The following is a 22,893-nucleotide window of genomic DNA, read 5'->3' on the forward strand; positions in this document are numbered from 1 at the left end:
GAGAATGACAGTGTTTTTTGCTCTTTTACTTTTGCTCTTTTACTTTTGCTCTTTTACTAATGTAGAGTTTCTCATTGGGGCTATGTTAACCAAATACAAATACACAAACATTCCTATGAAAAAAAATTAAGTCAAAAATGCAATTAAGTAGGATGTTAGTATAAAAGGGAAAAATTCTAGTTAAAACTTAAGTTTGTATTAAAAAATTCTAGGGAACACTTAAGTTGTGTTTTGAATGGCGGATCAGAGAAGACTGAGCAACAACTTATAACTGCAGGGTTTCTTGCTCTTCTCCATTTACTATGTAAACTTAATAAAGTCTTTTGCTTTTTTTGTGTGTAATTCTGTATCCATAAAATGGATATTGTAACATATTGAACTTATTTCTACTTTAGAGAGATATTCTGAGGAATAACTAGCAAGAATTTTTTTTAAAAAAAATCTTTTATAAATATGAATTCTAAGTAATTATAGATCAAGTTTTAAGTTATTTTTGTTTAAAAATGTTTTTGAGTATTTATTGTATATGGTGGTAAATATATGTATTGTACGTAGTAGTATTGTATATAGTGTGTATATTGGTAGGATGTTGTCCTTCATTCTTGAAGGAGACTAAAATAATATGACTATGTTTGGGTCAAAGTGCAATGTATCTAGTCAGACTAATACAAGCATGGATAACTCTCCCACAGATCAAGCACAGAATGGATAGAACACCAAAATAAGTGAATAGCACACAATTGCTATCTTTGGGGGAGTCTGCTTTCATAGATGAAGAGGCAAATTACTTATCAAACAACAAAGTGCTACCTGATTAAACCATATATAAGGGTTAAGGGAAGGTGGAAAACGGGAATATTCAGAGTAGAATGAGGAATGCAGCTTCGTGGAGGAAGTGAGTTTTGAGTCAGATTTGAAGCACATGAATCAGTAGGGAGGAAGGTCAGAGAGCATTGAGCTGGAAGCAGAAGAGTACAAGAAGTATAGTCTTAAAGTATATGACTCTCTCCCCTCAGGTGTGCTGTATTTCCTGATTGCTTGTTTGCTGCAAATTAAGTAGTTAAAATAATTTCCTTCAAGGTTTTTTGTACCATAGGGTGGTGAATGATGCTTCTCAGAATCTTCCTAGGATCCCTCAGCATCGGCCACAGTCAAAGACGACATCAGGGAAGACATTGGAGCCCAAGTCCCCCAACAAGGATAACTCTAAACAGGTTAAAATGGAACTTCCAAAGCTTGTTTGCTGTAATTGATTGTGATTGTGATTGATTCTCATCAGCTGTTCACATTAAAATATAGCTACCCAAAGGGGAGATATTAGGGTTTTTTTTGGGGGGGGAAGTAAATTTATTTTTATCTAGTGCATGGTGAAAGGGGATCATCATTTGACTTTAGATTTCATACATGACTTTTTTTGGTTGTTGAAATCACTTATCCTTTATATATGAGTGCTAGATTCAAAACCCTTTATGAAGTCTGTGACCTTAGTCAGAGGAGAGAGAAACCGGTAAGATCTCCCAGCCTGCAGTGACCCTATCAATAGTTCCATTTCTTTTCAAGGTTTTCTCTTGTCATGAACCCAGTTTCAGAAATACAGGCTGAAGAGAGAGTGAGACAGAGACAGACAGACAGACAGAAAGAAAGAAGTAGGTGGCTTTAGAATCCTGAATGCTGGTGTCAAAGCCTACCTCTGAGACACAATGACTGTGACTGTGAAGAAGTCCCTCTCAGCAACTCTCTTAATACTGCAAGTTTTCAGACCAAGTGCTAGTTTACATTGATTGAAGGAGTTTTTTCACAAGGACTTCCTTATACCATGAAATCGCAAAAACTGGTCTGTATGTGTGAGTTTTAACACAGATTGGTATGAATTGAGTGTTAGGGGACTTGATCGTGATAGAAATGTAGCTCATATCTTTATTCCTACAATCCAAGGGGCAAATAGAACTGATTAAGTGTAGAGAATCCATATTAGGCATTAAGGGGAAATTGTATAAGGAAAATGAAGGTAGAAGGCAAAGAGAACGGATCAAAAGAAATATTATGAAGGAATACTAAATTAGATCCTGCAATTCTTGGGTAGGTTGGCTTATGAATGGTTACCTCAGGTAATTACAGTATGATACTAAAAAGGTAAAGATAAGAAGTAATGAGATAGGCTGGTTATTTCTGTTCAACATGTTCTGTTGATAGGGAGATGCCTTTTGGATGGCTGAGTAATAGCATTACTTGGGTAAATGTAAAAGATAGTATTTTACATTACATAAAAACTGATGTTTCATTCAGTTGGAATTAGGTAATAAATCACAAAAATGCTAAAGAACTTTCCCCATTCATAAGACCAACATATTATATTTAATTTTTCAAGGTTATTTTCTTCCATAGTGTGTTCCTTTAAGGACACTCAATGAATTAGATCAGTGCTACCAACAGGGAAAATGTGACTGCCTCCTGTGCGCAGAGCACTATGCCAGGTCCGTAGTCTCTACCCTCATGGAATTTATAACCTAGTTGTAGGATAAGACACAAACACGGGTAACCGTAATATGCAGCATTACATGATAAGTATAGCATATGCAACTGGACTAGTGTTCAGAGTTGAAAATTATCCTTGCAACTGTTTTCTTCCTTTTTCAGGAGGCTGACAATACAGCTACCTTAGAGACTTCTGACTTTGGTTTAAATATATCAGGAATCAACAAAGGTGTTGGGGGTGACAATGCTCACCCTAGAAGGGTAAGTCAAACACTGAAATATTCATAATTTTAAATGGGAAGATTTCTTATAAGACTTTGAAATAAATAGGAAACTTTTTCCAATTGTAGTGCTGATCCATTATAATCAAGGTTATAACTTGCAGAATGACTGTCATATATTATATAATGAGTATTTTATTTACTCACTTGTCAATAGTAGCTTGCTAATGTCATCTTTTATCTCTGATGTTGCAATCTAAATTTATACTCTCATTCTCTCTAGAAGGACATCAGGATACAAGGAGAAAGGTGTGATACTAAATGTCATCCTCACCCCTCCCTCAGCCCATAGATATTTGAAGTTTGGAAACTAGGGCCATTTTGAATGCCCAAGAAGGAAAGCCTTTCTTTAGTCTATAATATAATATATAAAATATCCAAGGAAGAAAATGAAAGGGATATCACATAAAATAGTCCCTGTGATAGAACATGACTGGTCTGCTTGAAATCCTTGCTGTAGACTATAAATAATTTATTTTATTTTTACACCTACAAGAGAAAACCATGTCACCTCAGGCACCCATTTAATAGTAGGTTTGTTTATTTTCTATATGCTTAGGTTTTTTCTTCCAATAAGCTCATCTCATATTGAGAATGCATATTTCCAAAGCATAAGAATCCTTGAAATGTATTGTATTGAATACTTTAATATATTGTATAATATTGTTAGATTTGGCAGATGGCATGAGTCAACAAGGATGTTATCATCCCTCTGAGCCTTTACTTATATCTGGCGAGAAAAAACTGCCATATATGATGATGATATAAGACTTTTTAACCCATAGTTGAGTCTGTATGATGTAGTGGAATGAGCACTGGGCTGAGAATTAGGAGAATTGCATTCTATTCCTGGGACTCATACTTTAGAAAATCACCCACTTTCTCAAAACCTCAGTTTCTTCCTTTCTAAAATATTGGGATTGGAATATGTGCTAAGATTGCTTTAAGCTGTGATTCTATTAAGTACAGGCCTCCTTTTCTATATATTTCTTGTTTTAGAAATCTCACCTTATATATATATATATATATATATATATATATATATATATATATATATATATATATATGTGTGTGTGTGTGTGTGTGTGTGTGTACACACACACACACACACACACACACACACACACACACATATATATAATTCCTGTAGCTTTAATAAAATTGTCTACAATTCAGTGAAATATTTCACACAGTAAATAATCATTGTTAACTTTCAGGGTCAAGTAATTGACTTCCATGGGTTGATCACAGATGCTATCAAAGGAACAACCAATGAAATAACCTTAAACAGTTTTGACTATAATCCAGACCCTTCAGTAAGTGGCAGTTATGTTATATTTGTCTTTCAAAAGATACCAAAGTCTAAATGAACTTTAGAAAATGAAATTAGAAATAGAGATCAAAGGTCATTATAACACATTATCATATCTTCGTGTACATTTTTTTTTCTAAATTATGAAACAACATCTTAATGTTAGGCTTTTTGTTTCTATTTTCAGGTACGATTGCTAAAACCTCTTAGTGCATTTATTGGCATGAATAGTGAGATGAGAGAACTGGCAGCAGTTGTAAGCAGGGTAAGATCTGATATTCAATTCACAAATTTACTGAGCCTGATTGTGGCTAGTGGAGCATGTAGACTGTTTCTTTTATTAATAACAATAAATATGATCATTTATTTATAAAGTGCCCCCAATTGAAAAGATGCTCATATTTAGAGGCACAATAATGCATGATAAATAAATTATAAATCATAAAATTACAATACAAAAAGCCCATCTTGCTATAGAGACCATGATAACCAACTGAAAAAGGACTTATTTATAAGGAAGACAAAGGTTCAGTTAAGGCAAAATATACTATCTCTTCACCACGCCCATCCCTTGTCCCCTGGCCAAAAAAACAAAACAAAAAATCTTTTTTAGATCTTATTTAGTCAGTTTCAGAAAAAAGGCAAAAAAAATGTCAAGAAAATGATTTCATAATTTGAGGATAAACTAGGCCTGTATCAAAGAGCTCACTGATGATGCCAACCAAAAGGACTACTTCTGACTTTGTATATTTATGGAGCACAATATTAGTTAGAGTCTGCAGGCAGAGAGCAGGAAGTATTCCCTGAACCATAAAGGAGGTGAAGCGAGAGGGTAAATCAACACTGAAAGCAGGATACTAAAGCAGGAAGGGACCTCAGAGGTCATGCAGCTCAACCTGATGGTAGACAGTTAAATCCACTCTATCTTCCACAAGTGGCCCCTAGGCTCTGCTTTGGGCAGTCCATCCAGTTTTCACATAAGTACAAGTCATGTCCTATTTTTTTTTTCTTTTACCTGTGAATAATTTTCTGACTGGATATTTCATCAGCTCCCTCGGCTTCAATTATCTCAGTATTAATGATTTCCAGATCTTTGTGTCCATCCCCAGTCTCTCTGTAGAACTCCAGTCCTGTACCACTGACTACTTATCAAGTATTTTGAACTGCATGGACCACAGCGATCTCAAACTCAGCATGTCCAAAACAGAACTCAATATCTTTTCTCTCAAACCTACTCTTCTTTCTAATTTCCCTACTATCTTTCAGGAAGCCCATCATCTTCCCAGCCACCCAAGTTTGCAACATTGGTGGTATCCTTCCTCCTTACTCTTTCCTAAAATAGCTAATCATTTGCCAAAGCTTGTTTCCCATTCCAGCTCTTCACACTCACGCTCCCTCCCTCTCTTCCTTCCTCTCTCTCTCTCTCTGTCTCTCTCTCTTTCTGTCTCTCTCCCCACCCCCCATCTCTGTCTCTTTTTGCTCTCTGTCCCTCTCTCTGTTTTTCCCCATCCCCTCTCTCTGTCTCTCTCACAGACAGACAAACAGACAGACACACACACACTTTTCTTCTACCTCTGTACTTTTGTACTATTTGATCCTGTGACTGGAATGCCCTCCCTCTTTTATAATCACTTCCTTCTTACATGAGTCAACATAAATCCTATGGCCTGCAGAAGAGATTAGTCCTCTCCAGATTAGTTCCCTTCTCCTTATTGATTACCATTTGCTCTTTCTGCATCCTATATGTACCTATAACTATATACAACTAGATCCTGATAAGTGCAAACAATGAATCCTCTGAAGAGATTACCCATGGTCAAATTCGAGCTATTTGAAATCATAGTTAATGTAAAATATGCTAATTAGTTCCAGCCCAGTAGAAATATGTGAATTCAAATACTGTGATCCCCATCTCTACTCTCCCACTCCCAGTAAAGTTAAACTCTTTGAGGGCAGGATATATTTTTGCTTTATCTTTGCATCTTCAGTGCTTAGCACATAGTAAACTTAGTGCGTAATGCTTATTGATTGATTGAGTGGTGTTGGTGGCAAATATCTGCTGCTATCTTGGCAGATAATAAAATTGGCAAGACATGGAACCACTTTAGACGACTTAGATTCATGGATTGATATAAGAAACAAGATAGATCTTGAATTACAGACTTGCTTTCTAATTTTTTTATTAACTAGTTAAACAAACATTTGTTTATTTTTATATATACCATGCATTATATGTTATATATTATATTATACGTATTATATAAATGAACAAACTTTTCTCAGAGAAAAGTCTAATGTATCTTCCTGTCCCTTCCCCCACAGAGAATAGTAAACAGAGCTGAAGGGATCTCAAAGATCATTAGTTGACCTCCTTTATTTTAGAAACCTGAGGAACAAGGTATTTAAGTGACTTTTTCAAACACAGACAGGATTTGAACTCAGAAATAATGACTCCTGAATCTGAGCTCTTTTCCTGGCATCACATTCCAACTCTTAATTTCTAAAAATCATTCAGCTTTGTCAGTTATCACAATGTGCCAGCAGAGGCTGAAAGGTTCCTCAGGCGAAGCTTTTGTCACAGAAGGAAATTTGATCTTAGAATCTGTAGCATTAGAAATACATGACCATATTGTAAACTCATTTGGTCTTTGGTTTAAAAGACCAAACAAATAAGAATCCTGTCAATTGTAACTTTTAAAAAAGAAATTGTACTTTTTAAAAGATATTGCCTACATTTCCCAGTGTATCTCCCACTCTGACTCACCAAGTGCTATCCCTTATAATAAAGACTTTTAAAAAGTGAAAAAAATAGTTCATTAAACCTAACTAGTATATTGAATAAGAATGACATTATATGCAGTGTTCCACACCCATAGTCTCCTACCTCTGCATAGAAATCAGGAAAGAATCTTCTCATCTTTGAATTCAAAATTTGTCAGACATTCACTAACTGTATGAGCCTGGGCAAGTCACTTAACCTGTTTGCCTCATTTTCCTCATCTGTAAAATGGGGATAATATAAGCATCTACCCCTCCAGAATTGTAAGGACCAAATGAGATAATAATTGTAAAACATTTAGCACAAAACCTGACACAGCACATATAAGCTATTATTGTTATTTTATGTCATCCATTTTAGTTGTTTTGTTATTTTTTTCAATTAATATTTATGCATTGGGTGTATGTTTTCCTAGTTCTGCTTATTTCACTTTGCATCAATTCATACAAAACACCTTTTTTACAAAAGGGTCATCCCTTTTGAACAAAATAATAACTGAGTGTAAGCTAGAAGCAATCTTTAGAGGTTAGCACAGTCCCTAAAACAGAATCCCCTCTATATCCTTCCTAGAAAGTGGTTGTATGTCCAATCTCTACCCGAGAATTTACAATGCTGTGGATTTCACCACCTCCAGAGCAATCCACTCTATTTTTGGATAGTTGTGATCATGAGAAATGTCCTTCCCTATACTGATCCCACATTAAGGATATTACTCATAATACCGGCCTTGATCTCAATTGTGAAGAAGTCTTCATTGGGAACTTAGCTGTCCATACCCAGAGGCATCAAGTAAATACCCCCATTACATGGATCTTTGTTGCCTTTTTCCCAAAGCAGGTGATAAGTTGGTGACTGGCAATTAAGGGAAATTGTAAAAATTTGAAAATCAAGTTGGTGGCCACAGGTGAAATTTAATCTTATTAAATATAGCTTTTAACTCTAACCTATGGGGGAATCTGCTTCTTTTAATGTTTGTCTCGAATGTCTTTGCTGACATCCACATGGATGGATCGAATGATCTTTATGGAACATCTTACTGTAAGGATAGTTCCATGGTTGGATTTTCTTAATGACAGCGTTTCTGATACAAAATACTTACAAATCCAGGTAGCCTGATGCAGCAAAAGAACCTGAGAGAGTTTTTTTGTTTGTTTGTTTTTTTAATGTTGCTTGTGAAACTGAAATTTAGAAACTCTAAATTAGTTATCAGTAAAAGCCATCTTAATTGTTTGCCCCAAATAGTTGCTAATGCCTCTAAAAACCCAATAAAATTAAAGTCCCAATAAGAGAAAAACCTGCACTTTTGTTTTGTAGTGTCCTTTTTTGAATTTGGTAGAAGCAATTGCTACCTGATAGAAACAGGGAGCTATCACTGGGAATAAAAAGAAACTGCTTTCTAAATAGCATTACCTCTTTTTGTGTAATGAATTAGGAAAGTATTAGTAAGACCAAGGAAAAAAAAGAGCCCAGTACTCCTTCAGTAACTCTGTTTCACAGTAAAAACTCATGTAATTTGAAGGCATATTCTGGAGCCTTTTTAATTATTGCCATGAATCACCTTTATTTCTTATTGATTGAAGGCAGGTGAAGTCCATAGTTACAAGAATTTTTCTAGAAGTATCTGTCATCAATGGCTTCTCCAGGGAAAAGAACTGAATGTTTTCATTGCCTCCCTTTGGTGAACTAACCAAAAATTTCAGTATGTCCATGTATAATGTGAAAAGTTTTTATTACCAGCACTTTATAGCCTATTATAAGTCAACTGTTTTTCTGTCTTTATGTTTATTATTGCTATAGAGAAAACATTAATTTTAACAAAATGATCAAATGTGCATTGCAGGACATTTATCTCCAGAATCCCAACATAAAGTGGAATGACATTATTGGACTTGATGCAGCCAAGCAGTTAGTCAAAGAGGCTGTTGTGTATCCTATAAGGGTAAGGACGAAAAAACTCTAAAATCATCTCTTGGGAGTTATCCCTGACTATTATCAATTGGACAGATATATGTTAAGAGTCGAATGCAATAGGAAATGAAGTAACAGGGTGTTTTGTCATTACTGAATTAGCTACTTAGCTGTATCAGGCTGCTTTGCCCAGATTAGAGTAATCTAAGCCAAATTCATAATGTTAATGTCCATTTGGAAATCTTATTATATTCATGACTTAATTTAAGATAATTGGCTAGGTGAAAAAATCCCTTAAGATCATAGGACATAGGACCACAGATTTAGAGCTTAGAAAATAATTGGATATCTTCAGTTGTTTTTTGAATAGAATGTCATTGCCTATTCAACTTCACATCAGCCTCCTAAAAATATACCTTTTATAGTGAAAATGTCTTTCTTTAAAAGGGTATTCCTTTAAAAGGACAAAGTTCATCCACATGCTTTTATCTTGTATTACCCTCATTGGTCTCTATGTGAGGCAGAGGACTATTTTATCTTATTTTACTGGTGAATAAATTGGGAATCAGAAAGAAAGTGGAGATTCTTTGTTTTATTCTCTGCTGAATTTGTTACTAAATGTTATTCTTGCATGAAACATGCTACTTCAAAATAGTAGAGATGTATAACTGCTTAATATTCTGTATTCCTTAGTTCTGGTCATTCTTTTTATTTTTAAGCAGAAAGATCCTGGCAAACTTTTGTACAGTCTCTATAAATTTCTACAGACTAAAATTCAGGATAAAATATAAATGTTCAGGGTAAATATAAATATAATATAAATTATAATATATATATATGATATAATAAAAATTTGGGGTAAATATAAAATTCAGAGTAAAATAATAAGAAATCTGTAAGAAATATTAAGAAATATGCTACCAAACATAATGTCTACATGCACCTTTATTAAGAATAAATTAAAAAAAAATTCAAAGTCAGAAAATCAAGTTGGTCATTACACATGAAATTTAATCCTATTAAATACATATTATAATTTTATAAGAGAGTTGGATTTTATGTTTTTCACTTTCATTTTTGCTAGTTTTCCTCATATACATGGATACAAAACATGTAATTTGTCCCTATTTTTCTTGTTTCCATAGTATCCACAGCTGTTTACAGGGATTCTTTCCCCATGGAAAGGACTATTACTTTATGGGCCTCCAGGTAAATACACATTTTTATATCTTCTACTTTTGTTTCTGAATTATCCTTTTGTTGAGTGGGATGAGTTCATTTTGAAAGTGTTAATAGTCCACTTCTAACTCATTGGGAAAGTTGCTATTGTAGGTCTCAGCCCAGCTGAGCCCACCTTGAGATGGTGTCTGGCTTCTACAACTGAATGTTCAATTTCATTCTTGCATCTCTAGGTACTGGAAAGACTTTGCTGGCTAAAGCTGTGGCTACTGAATGCAAAACAACCTTCTTTAATATTTCTGCATCTACCATTGTTAGCAAGTGGAGGGGTGATTCAGAGAAACTCGTCCGGGTAGGAACCCCTGATCTCATCATGGCCTTCAAATTCTTGTAGGGTAAAAGGAAGTGAGGAGGTGAATTCCCCTGGTTTCAAAGATGATGCTTATGAAAAATTTCACTGTGGGCTTTTATTTACCAAAAACACACAGAAAAGAACGGCCATTTTTTATTTGGCCTTTGCTCACACATCCTATGATAGCATCATTGGCAAAAGACAGTTGTCCCTTCTGACTTCTAATTCTTTGGGGGAATTAGATTTTGAAACAGAAGAAAACATTTATATGGCACCTATTATATTACTATATATCTACTATACCTACTATATTATCTCATTTGATCCTCACAACAACTATTTTATAATTGAGGAAACTGAGACAGTCAGAAATTAAGAGATTTGCCCAAGATTCCACACCTACTAAGTGTCTCAGGAGGAATTTAAAATCGTGTCTTCTGGACTCCAATCTCAGAGCTCTGTGCACTATGGTGACACTTAGCTACCTATCAACAACTTATTACTCATTTTATTTATAAATATATTTATTTATTATTACTATTATATGTTATTCACTATATTTTATATGTATAATAATTTATCATTTTAATTCATAATTTATATAAATTTGCATTTATATGGATATGTTATATCATACTATATACATTATATATATAAAACATATATCCATACAAATAGAAATTTATATACATGACATAATTTACAGAAAATTATATATTATTTATAATATATTTTATATAATTATAGAATTTTATTTAATTTAAATTTGTATATTTTCTACTTATTCCTATTTTTTATAATTTTTATTTTATTTGTATTGTCATTGACAGAAAAAATAGAAACAAAATAAGAATTAAAGCAATTTAGATCTTTTTCTGTCTTAGTTATTGTTAATCCCATGCATTCCAAGCAGCAGGCTTTCCCCTTCTTTCATTCTCCATGATACAGCTTTAAAAAAAAAAAACAAAACCAAAACTAACACCTTTTTAGTTATTTATTTCCTACTTAGTATTTAAGGCCTTCCATCACCTGGCTCAAAGGTCCTATTCCAGATCTGTTTCACCTTTTTTGTCTTTCATGTACTTTTATATTCCATCCAACCTAGACTACTAGCTAGTCTCCAAATTCAGCATCCCATCTATGTTATATGTCTCTCATCTTTTGCTTCTTAGAATCCTCATCTTCCATTAAGGCTCAGCTCAGATGCCATTTCTTCCATGAAGCTTTTTAGATCTCTCCACCTCCTCAAAGTACACATCATAGGTAGAACAAAGATTCTTTGATGACCTGATCTGGTTTATTTATTCTGTATCACTAGCACCTAACAGGTAGATGCTTAATATTTATTTGTGGAATTATTATTGTTAATCCTCAGTTTGCTCACTTGTCCAATGGTGATAACAATATCTAATTTGCCTGATTCTTGAGATAGTCCATTTTATGTATAGTTTTTTACACAGTATATTTTATATATGGTTTTGCCTAATTGATGAGACAATATATTTGAAATCTCTAAAGATATTAAGAGATTCCTAAAATTCTGTCCTCTCTTTTTTCTTTTTATATACTACTGACTCAGCACTTTAATTCCCCCCAACTGCAAATCTCATGTCTACACAGATGATTCTCCAAATTTTTGATTTCCCTCTTATGCATGAGATCCAAATATTCCAACTGTTTCTCATAATACCTCCAAATCTCAATCACAATATCTCCCCAACTACCTTGTTAATTTTTTCCCCAATCCCTGTTCTCCTCTCCAATTTATAGATTAATTTTTCTTTATTCTGAACTTAGCAAATATAAAAGAAAATGAGTAGTTTCATATACTTAATAAAACAGAAGAAGAATATTTGTATGAGCAACTACAGATTTCTTTATACATGGTTTGCTTTTCTTTTAAAATTTATGGGTGATGCATCCATTTGAACCAACAATACTACTACTAGGTCTGTATCTCAAAGATATTTTTTTAAATGGGGAGGGGTGGGAAGAGAAAGACCTTTTTATATAAAATTTTTTTTATAACAGCTCTTTTTGTGATGATGACAAAGAATTGGGAATTGAAGGAATGCCAATCAATTGGGGAATGGCTGAAAAAGTTGTGATAGATGATTGTAATGGAATAATACCATGCCATAAGAAATGATGAGCAAGACCTGGAAAGACTTATATGAAATGGTGCAAAATGAAGCAAGCAAAACCAGGAGAATATTGTACACAGTAATAGCAATACTGTATGATAAATTGTGAATGACTTAGCTGTTCTCAGCAGTCTAAGACAATACCAAAAAACTCATAATGAAAAAAAATACTATTCACCTTCAGAGAAAGAACTGATGGAGTCTGAATGCAGATTGAAGCATACTATTTTTCACTTTCTGTATTTTTTCATGACTTTTTTCCCTTGGGTCTGTACCTTCTTTCACAACACAGCTAATTTGGTGATATGTTTTCCATGATTGAACATGTATAACTTATATCAAATTGCTTACTGTCTTAGAGAGTGAGAGAGCAAGGGAGAGTGAGAGAATTTGGAATTCGAAATTTTAAAAAATGAATGCTATTAATTATTTTTACATGTAATTGAGGAAAAACAAAATATTATTAAAAATATGATCAATTCAACATGCAACTTTCAAAGTTGTCTTACTTATCTCTGATTCTTTTTGGCCTTCCTATTTTTCCCTTTTGGGAAAGATTGACTATTTGAGGGGGGATGATAATTGAGGAGCAGTATACTGGACAGGATCAAAGAGGTCAGAACAAAAGATACTTGTAGAAGATGTGACCTTCATTGGGGGAAGGGCTACTTCATTATCAGAGACTTGAAGAAAAATAGAAAGAATATGGAATAATGTCAAGAAATGAAATTGAAATTGAAATGATAGCAAGGGGAAAGGAGGAGTTCATGAGAAATGGCCTTAATTTTCTCAGTGAAATACGAAGGGATGTCCTCTATGTAGTGGATGAAAAGAGGGAGAAGGGAAGATAAGAGAGACTTGAGAGAAAATATGGTTTGGAATAGCTTCTGTGTAGAGTAGGCTGTGATTTTAAAAAAATAGCTTGGCATAGGAAGAGACAATGATAAGAGGTAGATAGAAAAATATAAATTTTTTTATTATGGAAATAGTACCCTTAAAAGTAATGGTGAGATCCAAAGTATAACCACCCATTGAACATGGTGGAAGTAGAATAGAGGAATAGGCAATGGGATTTATACTGTTGCATTCAGTAGAATGTATAATGAGTAAGCATTAAGAAAATAATTAGCTTATGTTTCAAAGTGCTTTAAGTTTATAAAATGCTTTCACAAATTCCTGTAGTCAAAGAACTACTAATTTTTTAATGGCTAGATTGGTGTTCCATGGGCCTATCATTTGGCTTCTTTTCAATGGATTGTAACTTATTTGGAACCTTTCATTAAGTTACTTTTAGCTTACTAAGTGACTTTAAATTTGTGATCTGTGTGCTCTCATCAATAAATACTAAAAAGATATAGTAAAACCTCAAATAACCAAGATCCAGGTAACCAGAATTTTAAATTAGCCTAATTTAAGAAAAGAAATTGTTCTACTTTTTAATAAATCCAATATTTCTAAAAAGTTAACATCAGAAATTATTCATTACCCCACCTCTGCAAACAAAACACATAACCTACAATTAGAACATGCGAGTGCGTGCACACATACACACACCAATAAGAATTAAAATGTCCTAGAAGCAGTACATATTCAGTTGGGTCTCTCAGACCTTTTCTATCTATAGTGAGAATTGATGTTCAGGTTTTTCATATTAAAACCTTGCAAATGCTTGATCAAAGAAGTTCTATAACGTTTCCTCAAGATCACACTTGAATAAAACAAGTAAGTCAGCTCAGAGATATTAACAACATTTGCATCAAGGGTGAATTGAAAAAGACGTTAAAAAAACCCCTAAAACCTTGAATTAACAAGAAAGTTCATTTAGCCAAATCCTCACATTTCCCTAGTATTTCAGTTTTTGGAATTTTGTTGTATTTAAGGAGCACTAATATATATTAATGTGAATTTAACTCACTCTATCAGCATCATCCATTGCAGCCTAAAACTCCTGAGCTCAAGAGCTTTCCCTGTCAACAGGGATCACACTATTATAAATTCACCCTGCTGCCTTCAGGGAGTCACATCCTCCAGAGGTCATGCTGTACACCATCTCTTGATTTTCTAAGCATTTGGCATTGGTTTGGTGGAAAAGCACTGGGTTTGTCATTTATCTACTCTCTTTGTTTAGAAATCTTTCATAGAACCGTTAGGACCTTCTCCTAAATCAGAGAGGGGAGTTTTCCTGACATTTGTTTCTCTTATTTCAATTAAAGAGTTATTTATAGACAACGGTTTGGTTATGCCCCTCTTCTCCTAATGGGTGAAGGCATTTTGTTCATGCCTCTTAAGAATGTGATTGCTATTGAATAGTTGAGTGATCTCTTTAGCAAATGCATACAACTTGTTGATCCCTCCCTTCTTTCAATTCTCTAAGTTTTATAGAGGATCCACCTGACTTCCTCCAAGACCTTGGAGATCCTTAGGGACATTATTCTAAGCATATTCATCCCTTATGTAGTCTGAAATTGTGGAAAGAATTTGTGGACCGAGGGTTGGGACACCGCTTTGACCCTTTTGCCATTTTCTGACGCTGGGTAAACCGTTTCACTTCTCTGAAATTGGTTTCTTCAACTGTAAAATGAAAGGACTGGTCCAGATGAGCTAGTGAAAACAAAACAAATGCAGTATGCAGCACATTGTGATTTTATCTTTTGTGGGGTTAAGCAATTAATCCATACAGGAAAAAAAAATCCTTTGTAGTCAAAATGAGCTTCCTTCTGATGTCTTAAATCTCATATGAAATTTAGGAACGAGATGGGAGTCTGATCAAACTGCAGCTAGGGTGAGACCTTATAACCTATCAGTTGGGTATGAGAAGAGTAAATCAGGGGTAGCTATAAATCTGGGCTGTTTTCATAAATTGTCCCAATTCTAGGGAATTTGAGAGTGAGACTTAGAAAACATGGTCCAACAACAATAACAACAAAATTCGGTTCTGCACATATATATTGTACCAAGCATATACTATAACATATTTAATATGTATAGGAATGCCTGCCATCTAGGGGAGGGGGTGGAAGGAAGGAGGGGAAAATTCGGAACAGAAGGGAGTGCAAGGGATAATGTTGTAAAAAATTACCTATGCATATGTACTGTCAAAAATGTTATAATTATAAAATTAATTGAAAAAAAAAAAAGAAAACATGGTCTAAGGATAACTGGATGTTACTGAATGATTTTGTGCCTGCATTGCTGAACGAACACAAATCTGTTTTTCCATCTTTGTTTTGGTGGTTGTTTAATGCATGCGATTGAGCTTACTGAAGTTAAATGTAGTTGTGACACAACTCTGTTATGTTGTATTTTTCATTTTTTATTCTTCACTTGAGTAGAATGCAGTTTCTCCAATCATTGCCAACTTTGTGATCATATTTTATGGCAAGCAAATAAACAGGAGACCGTTTAAACTAGGGTATTTCTAATGATCAATCTGCACCTTATTTCTTTGGTAAACTAAAATCTTATTGCACATCCTGTTATTTCTGTTTCCCATCCCCTTTCCTAGAATAGCTCTTCTGCAGTTATTCCTAGTAATTATTTGTAATTATAAATCTATTACTGATGAGAGAAATTGTCTTGAGTGGCTTTTTAAAAAATAGAGCCATTGTGCTCATATGTTACCATGCACTTCTAGCTTCTGTTGTTGTTATCAGGGGCTAACCACTAGACTAGGAAGTCAGGGAAGGAGTTCCTAGTTTAAGTTTACCCACTGAGGATTGGGTAACCTTGAGCAAATTAGTACCCTTTCTGGACACAATGTTAACAAATGATTAATGGAATCAGGATCATTTAACTGCATGGGGTAATGCTAGGATGAATAAATGCAATGGTTGCAAGTGTTATTTTGATTCATCAAATACAACATAAATGCTTAATGACTTAGTTCTTATGAGCCCTTAAGCGAGAGCTATTAAGACTTTTAACCTGAGTATTTAAACTGCTCTTTTTTTCTTGGGACAGGTATTATTTGAACTTGCTCGGTATCATGCTCCTTCAACAATTTTTCTGGATGAACTGGAGTCAGTAATGAGTCAAAGAGGCACTACTCCGGGGTGCGTAAGGACTTTTGTTTCAGAATAATGTACTTTGTGGTGGTGGTTATTTTTTCCCCTCTTGTGTGTCTGATATTCAGAACCCATCAACATTTACCAGAAGAATGAGCCTATTAATAAGCCAACACATTTTCAGCAAACAGATGGAAGGTCCTTTAAATTAGATCTTGTTAACTGAATAGATGCTTTAAATAGTTTCTTTGACTGGCAAAAATTTATTCTCACCAGGAGTGGTTTTCAGGATTGAAGATCATTCAGGCCCAATGTATCAGGCTGTTAGCATCATCCTGCTGGCATGAATGAGTTGGAGATAGCCGCTTTTTCTGGATTTCAAGACCGCCTTTCAGCCAGCCATAGGGCTGTCCTCTTCAGCTAGCACCAAAGGAAGGGGTCAGAGTTCTATTCCATGCCCTCACAAACCTCTCTCGAGAAAAAGTCATTTTTGATAGATTTGATGAGGATGGCAACCTTAGTGCTTTGGAACATCCGATCAGGTCAGAGGCATATTTAAACCAATATTCTACATGCTGTGGATAAAGAATTAATATCTCTTAAAATCACCAGCAAGACATAACAGCTATCTAACCTGTGAATTTTTCCCCATATTTGTGAAAAATACTTTTTTTTTTTTAAATTTTATGTTTTGAAAGAGTTGTTTCATAGTATTATAGACTCTTACAATTAGAAGGAGGCCAACTTGTCTAACATGGAAATCTCAGATATCAGAGCTCATCTAGTCCAACCTGTATTTGAATGTGTCACTTTTATAGCATCCCTGATGTCAGCTTTTTGCTTTACCTCCAGAGACAAGGAATCCATTAGCAGCATGTGTCTTTTGGACAATTCTTACTGTTGGAAAACTATTGGGCAGTTTTCTTATGTTAAACAAATCTACTTCCTGACAACTTCTATCTTGGCTCTCTAGGGCCAAGCAAAATGAATCTAGTTTCTTTTCCATGCATTTATTTTGCTAGATGCTTGAGGATGCCTGCCATATCCCCTGTCCCATTTTCAAGTCTGCTTTTCTCCATATGAAATATATCTATAGTTCATTTAACCAGACCTTACATACTATAGTCTCCAATTGTTCTTCTTCAGATGCATTCCATCTTGTCATTGTCCTATAAAATGTTGACTTAAACTAGAAAAAAAATTTTTTAAGTGATCTTTTTTTTTGGAATATTTTATTTTTTTCATTATATATAAAAAGTTTTAATATCATGTTTTAAAAATATTTTGGGTTCCAAATTATCTTCTTCCTTCCCCTCTCTCCTCCTTAAAGTGATATCTTTTAAGAAAATCCATCCATTTGGGAGATAAGTAATTCCTAAAAGACAATATGAATCCACACTGTATTGCTGTGCAGATTTTCTTACTGCCTCCACTATGTCCTACATAGAATCATAGATCTAGCAATGGAAGAGACCTTATAGGCCATCTTGTCTACCACTGTCACTTAAAAAATAAGGAACCTGAGGCCTAGGGGAAAAAAGGTGACTTGTCTTTTGGTCATATAATTAGGAAAGGGCAAAATCAGGATTTGGTTCCAGATCCTGCAACTATGAGTTCCATCAATCTTCCTTTGCACCATGGCTTTCACCATTAAAGCAAGAAATGGAAAATTATGTTATTCTCAAAAATTGTTGTTCAGTTGTGTCTAACTCTCCATAACCCCATTTGAGGGTTTCTTGGCAAAGATACTGATATAGTTTGCCATTTACTTCTCAGGTTACAAATGTGGAAACTGAGGCAAGTAGGATTAAGTAATTGCCCAGAATCCCACAGTAATAAGTATTTCAACTCAGGTCTTCCTAAATCTAGGCCCAGCTATCCATTGTACCACATGGCTATCTTCAAAAGGCAAGCATTTTGGATCCACACTTAACACCATATACCAAGATAAGATCAAAATGGGTCCATGATTTAGGCATAAAGAGTGAGATAATAAATAGATTAGAGGAACAGAGGATAGTCTACCTCTCAGACTTGTGGAGGAGGAAGGAATTTATGACCAGAGGAGAACTAGAGATCATTATTGATCACAAAATAGAAGATTTTGATTACATCAAACTAAAAAGTTTCTGTACAAACAATACTAATGCAAACAAGATTAGAAGGGAAGTAACAAATTGGGAAAATATTTTTAAAAGCAAAGGTTCTGACAAAGGCCTCATTTCCAAAATATATAGAGAACTGACCCTAATTTATAAGAAACTGAACCATTCTCCAATTGATAAATGGTCAAAGGATATGAACAGACAATTCTCAGATGAAGAAATTGAAACTATATCCACTCATATGAAAGAGTGTTCCAAATCACTACTGATCAGAGAAATGCAAATTAAGACAACTCTGAGATATCATTACATACCTGTCAGATTGGCTAAGATGACAGGAACAAATAATGATGAATGTTGGAGGGGATGTGGGAAAACTGAGACACTGATGCATTGTTGGTGGAGTTGTGAAAGAATCCAGCCATTCTGGAGAGCAATTTGGAACTATGCCCAAAAAGTTATAAAACTGTTCATACCCTTTGACCCAGCAGCGCTACTACTGGGCCTATATCCCAAAGAAATACTAAAGAGCGGAAAGAGACCTATATGTGCCAAAATGTTTGTGGCAGCTCTTTTTGTTGTAGCTAGAAACTGGAAAATAAATGGATATCCATCAGTTGGAGAATGGTTGGGTAAATTATGGTATATGAAAGTTATGGAATATTATTGCTCTGTAAGAAATGACCAGCAGGAGGAATACAGAGAGGCCTGGAGAGACTTACATCAACTGATGCTGAGTGAAATGAGCAGAACCAGAAGATCACTATACACTTCAACAACAATACTGTATGAGGATGTATTCTGATGGAAGTGGAAATCTTCAACATAAAGAAGATCCAACTCACTTCCAGCTGATCAATGATGGACAGAAATAACTACACCCAGACAAGGAACACTGGGAAGTGAATGTAAATTGTTAGCACTAATATCTGTCTGCCCAGGTTACATGTACCTTCGGAATCTAATGCTTATTGTGCAACAAGAAAATGGTATTTACACACATGTATTGTATCTAGGTTATATTGTAACACAAGTAAAATGTATGGGATTGCCTGTCATTGGGGGGAGGGAGTAGAGGGAGGGGGGGATAATTTGGAAAAATGAATACAAGGGATAATATTATAAAAAATATATAATAAAAAAATAAAAATAAAATAAAAAAAAAAGGCAAGCATTTAAATGTTTAAACTTTTAGTGGAGTCTAAAGAAACAAAGTGAAAACAGACCTGAGTAGCTTTCTGATGATTTGGTCAATGCAGTTGGCCAATTTGGATTATTGAAGCTAGGAAAAGAGGGTTTTTTCTTTCTTATTGACAGTGGTTTTTGGAGGAAAAGAAAGAGGTAGGAGATTAACTTAATTGTGAAGAAATTGTGCTGTCTTATTTTCCCATTCTGACTGCATATGGGATAAGCTGTACCTTCCTTATATTAGTTTTTCCATCAGAACTACGGGAAATGGCTTTGGTTTGGCTATTAATGTCTCCTCTTATGATGATTTCAGATAACTAAAACTAGGCAGCCTGTATACAATGGTTTATAAAGAGACTATATAATACATATAATGCTGCAGACGGACACAGCATCATCGCCTTTAATACTGTTTACCCTTCCCTTCTATTTCCCACTTTACTGCCAATCCTCAACTTGATGGTTTTTTCTTTTAAATACTGCCATTAGCATTCACTCACTTCCATTTTGTTAATCTTTATGACAAGATTAAATTAAATCATATGGTTTTGGTTTTTGTTTTTGATTATTTGTTTCATTATCAGTGGCTTCTCAGTGTAATGAAATGAAGGAAGAATTTAACATACATGAGTGTTAGCTAGTATAAATTAATCATGGTTGATAGTTTGAAAGAATTTGAAATAGTGACTTGGAGTGAGTTACTGTGAGCTACACTGTTAGAAATAAAAGTTCCCCATCACTTTGGAAATTCATGCTTCTATTCTTCTTAATAGGGGAGAACATGAAGGAAGTCTTCGTATGAAAACAGAATTGCTAATGCAGATGGATGGATTGGCCCGATCAGAAGATCTCGTCTTTGTTTTAGCAGCTTCCAATCTGCCTTGGTAAGAGACTAGAACAGAATATGTTGAATAAATTTGCCTGAGCCTCTAAGCACGAATAAAGTTTTCATCCAAAGAACTTATGGAAAAGATTTTATATTTGTTTAAAGTATTTGAAGATTAATTTGAAGCTTTTCTGTTAGACTTTGAAATTTTTACTATTTGAACCAAGTAAGAATCATCTTTAATAAAGAAAACATATGTTAGCACTACCATATACTAATATTTTAAATGGACAATTTCCATTTTAAAGCCAGATTTTTAAAAAATGACATTTAAGCTACACAAGGCTTTGACATAAATCTATAAAGTGTTTAAAAATCTCCAGGGCTCAAACAGTATTTCTGAAGTGGTGTGGTTGAATTTTATGGTTATATGTTTTAAAAGTTAAGAGACAAGTCTTTTCTTTAATGAGAGCACAGTAAGTAGAAAATAAATATTCTATAACTGAATACATAATTCTCCATTAGAATCCTGCTTTTCAAGGTCAATCAAATAGTAAAGAGACTGAACTAAAAGATCTGGAGAAGGGACAATGACTTCTTTGGTGCTTGCCTGATTCATGGCAGAGACCACATTAAGACTCATATCTCTAAATCCCTTATTCCATTTCTCTTCATACATTTCACCTATACGAATATATATATGTGTATGTGTGTGTGTATACATATATATATGTATATATATATATATATACACATGTGAGGAAGGTGAACATGGGAATATGAACAGCTGCTCTCAACAGAGTGACATGATCATTTTATAGGATGATGTCTGAAAAAGCCCTTGGAAACTGTCAAGTACTCTATAAAGGCAAAGACAGGTATATGTCATAAGAAAGACTTAACCATTTTCTCAAAGAGAATATATGCTTGATTCTTCTCATGAGTAGAGTAACTATTGACCTGTCTGAAGCTGAGAAGGTTCTTCCAGGTTAGTGTCAAATCCTATTTGGGGCATCTTTCAGGGCAGGACACTCATTTGCCCCTTAAGGTTCTATTAATATATTCATTACACTCTGATGAGAAAGAAGTTAGGACCCTTCTGATTAGTAGAACCCAGCATAAGCTCTCCATTTAGCTCTTTCCCTGACCTGATGTATCAGGAAGTGGTAAGTAGAGAAAAGAGAAATAACATCAGTCATTTCATGTGAAAATAAACAGAGTAATAATAAATATTTCAACTCTAACATTATCATTTAAGCTAATAAGTAGGTTAGAAATGTTTAATATGCACAATTAGGGCTAGTTTGACCTACCTTGATTATTAAACATTCTTAAACCCAGGCCTAGGAGCCCCGAGGGAAACAGGATATTTAACAGCCATAAAGCAAATCCCTTCTTTAGAGGTCTATAGTATCTCAATAATAATTTGCCCAAATAATCATGATGTGAAGCAAGTTGAAGCTGACCTCAGGTGTTAACAGTAGGTTTGCAGCTTCCTCTATCTGGGAAACCAAAGCCTCAGATAAAAAGATAAGAAATTTGGAAGAAATAAGGGAGTAAAATGATTTGCATTGAAAGCAAAGTTGTATTGGAAGTTCTCCTGAAGAAAAAAGTAGAAATATTAAGCTATAGGTAAATGATGTCTCTTGTCTTTTCTTTTGCCTGGCAACCTGTGTTTTTTACTCATGTTTGTTCTCCACTCTGCCCAAATTACGTTACATTTAGCTGTTGTGGAAGAATCAAGCCCCCTTTTTCTTTTGTTGTTTCTTATTTATTATTTACTGTGGTATCTTTCTCATGGGAAGACATTCCTTTATGAGTGTATGTGTGAGTGACCAAAATATATGACCTCATTTGAAAAAAGACCAATAACAGGAATTATGTTTTGTACCAGAATGAAGGTATATGAATTCTTCTAACTATGGATGTAGCTGAAGTTTCTAGGATCATTTGCTGTCCCTAACTCTGCTGCATCCTGGTTTTGTTGTCTCACTCGTTACATTTGCTCCAAATTTTGATATCACTTACCAAATAGCTACACTTTGTATTGTTTTCCCTCTAATTTATCGCTTGAAATTGCTTCCCTCTGACTATCCCCAGTGTCCTATATGGTAGAGTAACTACTTTTACCTACTATTACTATCATCAATTCATTTCAACTTAATTCAACTTAATTTTCTATAGTCACACAGTGGAAAGGGACCCTAGAGGCCATCTTGTTCAACCCTGTATCTGAATAAAAAAGCCATTTACAATATCCTGATAAGAAGTCAATTAACCTTTACCTTGAAGAGTTCTAGCAAGGAAGAATCCATTTCTTTCCAAAGTAAATCATTCTGC

At 34.4% G+C, this 22,893-nt stretch overlaps 1 protein-coding gene across 9 annotated transcripts in view; it reads left to right on the plus strand.

Moving 5' to 3' along the window:
* The window catches only part of KATNAL2 (katanin catalytic subunit A1 like 2), a 123,608-nt gene that overhangs the window by 77,701 nt on the left and 23,014 nt on the right, over positions 1–22,893 (plus strand). For 7 of the 9 annotated variants that reach the window (XM_074279308.1, XM_074279314.1, XM_074279315.1 and 4 more), the window contains 9 exons: positions 1,097–1,214; positions 2,638–2,736; positions 3,974–4,072; positions 4,256–4,333; positions 8,688–8,786; positions 9,901–9,964; positions 10,168–10,286; positions 16,391–16,482; positions 20,501–20,611. In XM_074279308.1, coding sequence (XP_074135409.1) covers positions 1,097–1,214; positions 2,638–2,736; positions 3,974–4,072; positions 4,256–4,333; positions 8,688–8,786; positions 9,901–9,964; positions 10,168–10,286; positions 16,391–16,482; positions 20,501–20,611 — 879 coding nt within the window. Of the gene's footprint in view, positions 1–1,080; positions 1,215–2,637; positions 2,737–3,973; positions 4,073–4,255; positions 4,334–8,687; positions 8,787–9,900; positions 9,965–10,167; positions 10,287–16,390; positions 16,483–20,500; positions 20,612–22,893 lie in introns of all 9 variants that reach the window. The other 2 variants (XM_074279309.1, XM_074279313.1) reach the window with 2 other exon arrangements.

The sequence above is a fragment of the Sminthopsis crassicaudata genome, chromosome 1, assembly GCF_048593235.1.
Source record: "Sminthopsis crassicaudata isolate SCR6 chromosome 1, ASM4859323v1, whole genome shotgun sequence".
NCBI lineage: Eukaryota > Metazoa > Chordata > Mammalia > Dasyuromorphia > Dasyuridae > Sminthopsis > Sminthopsis crassicaudata.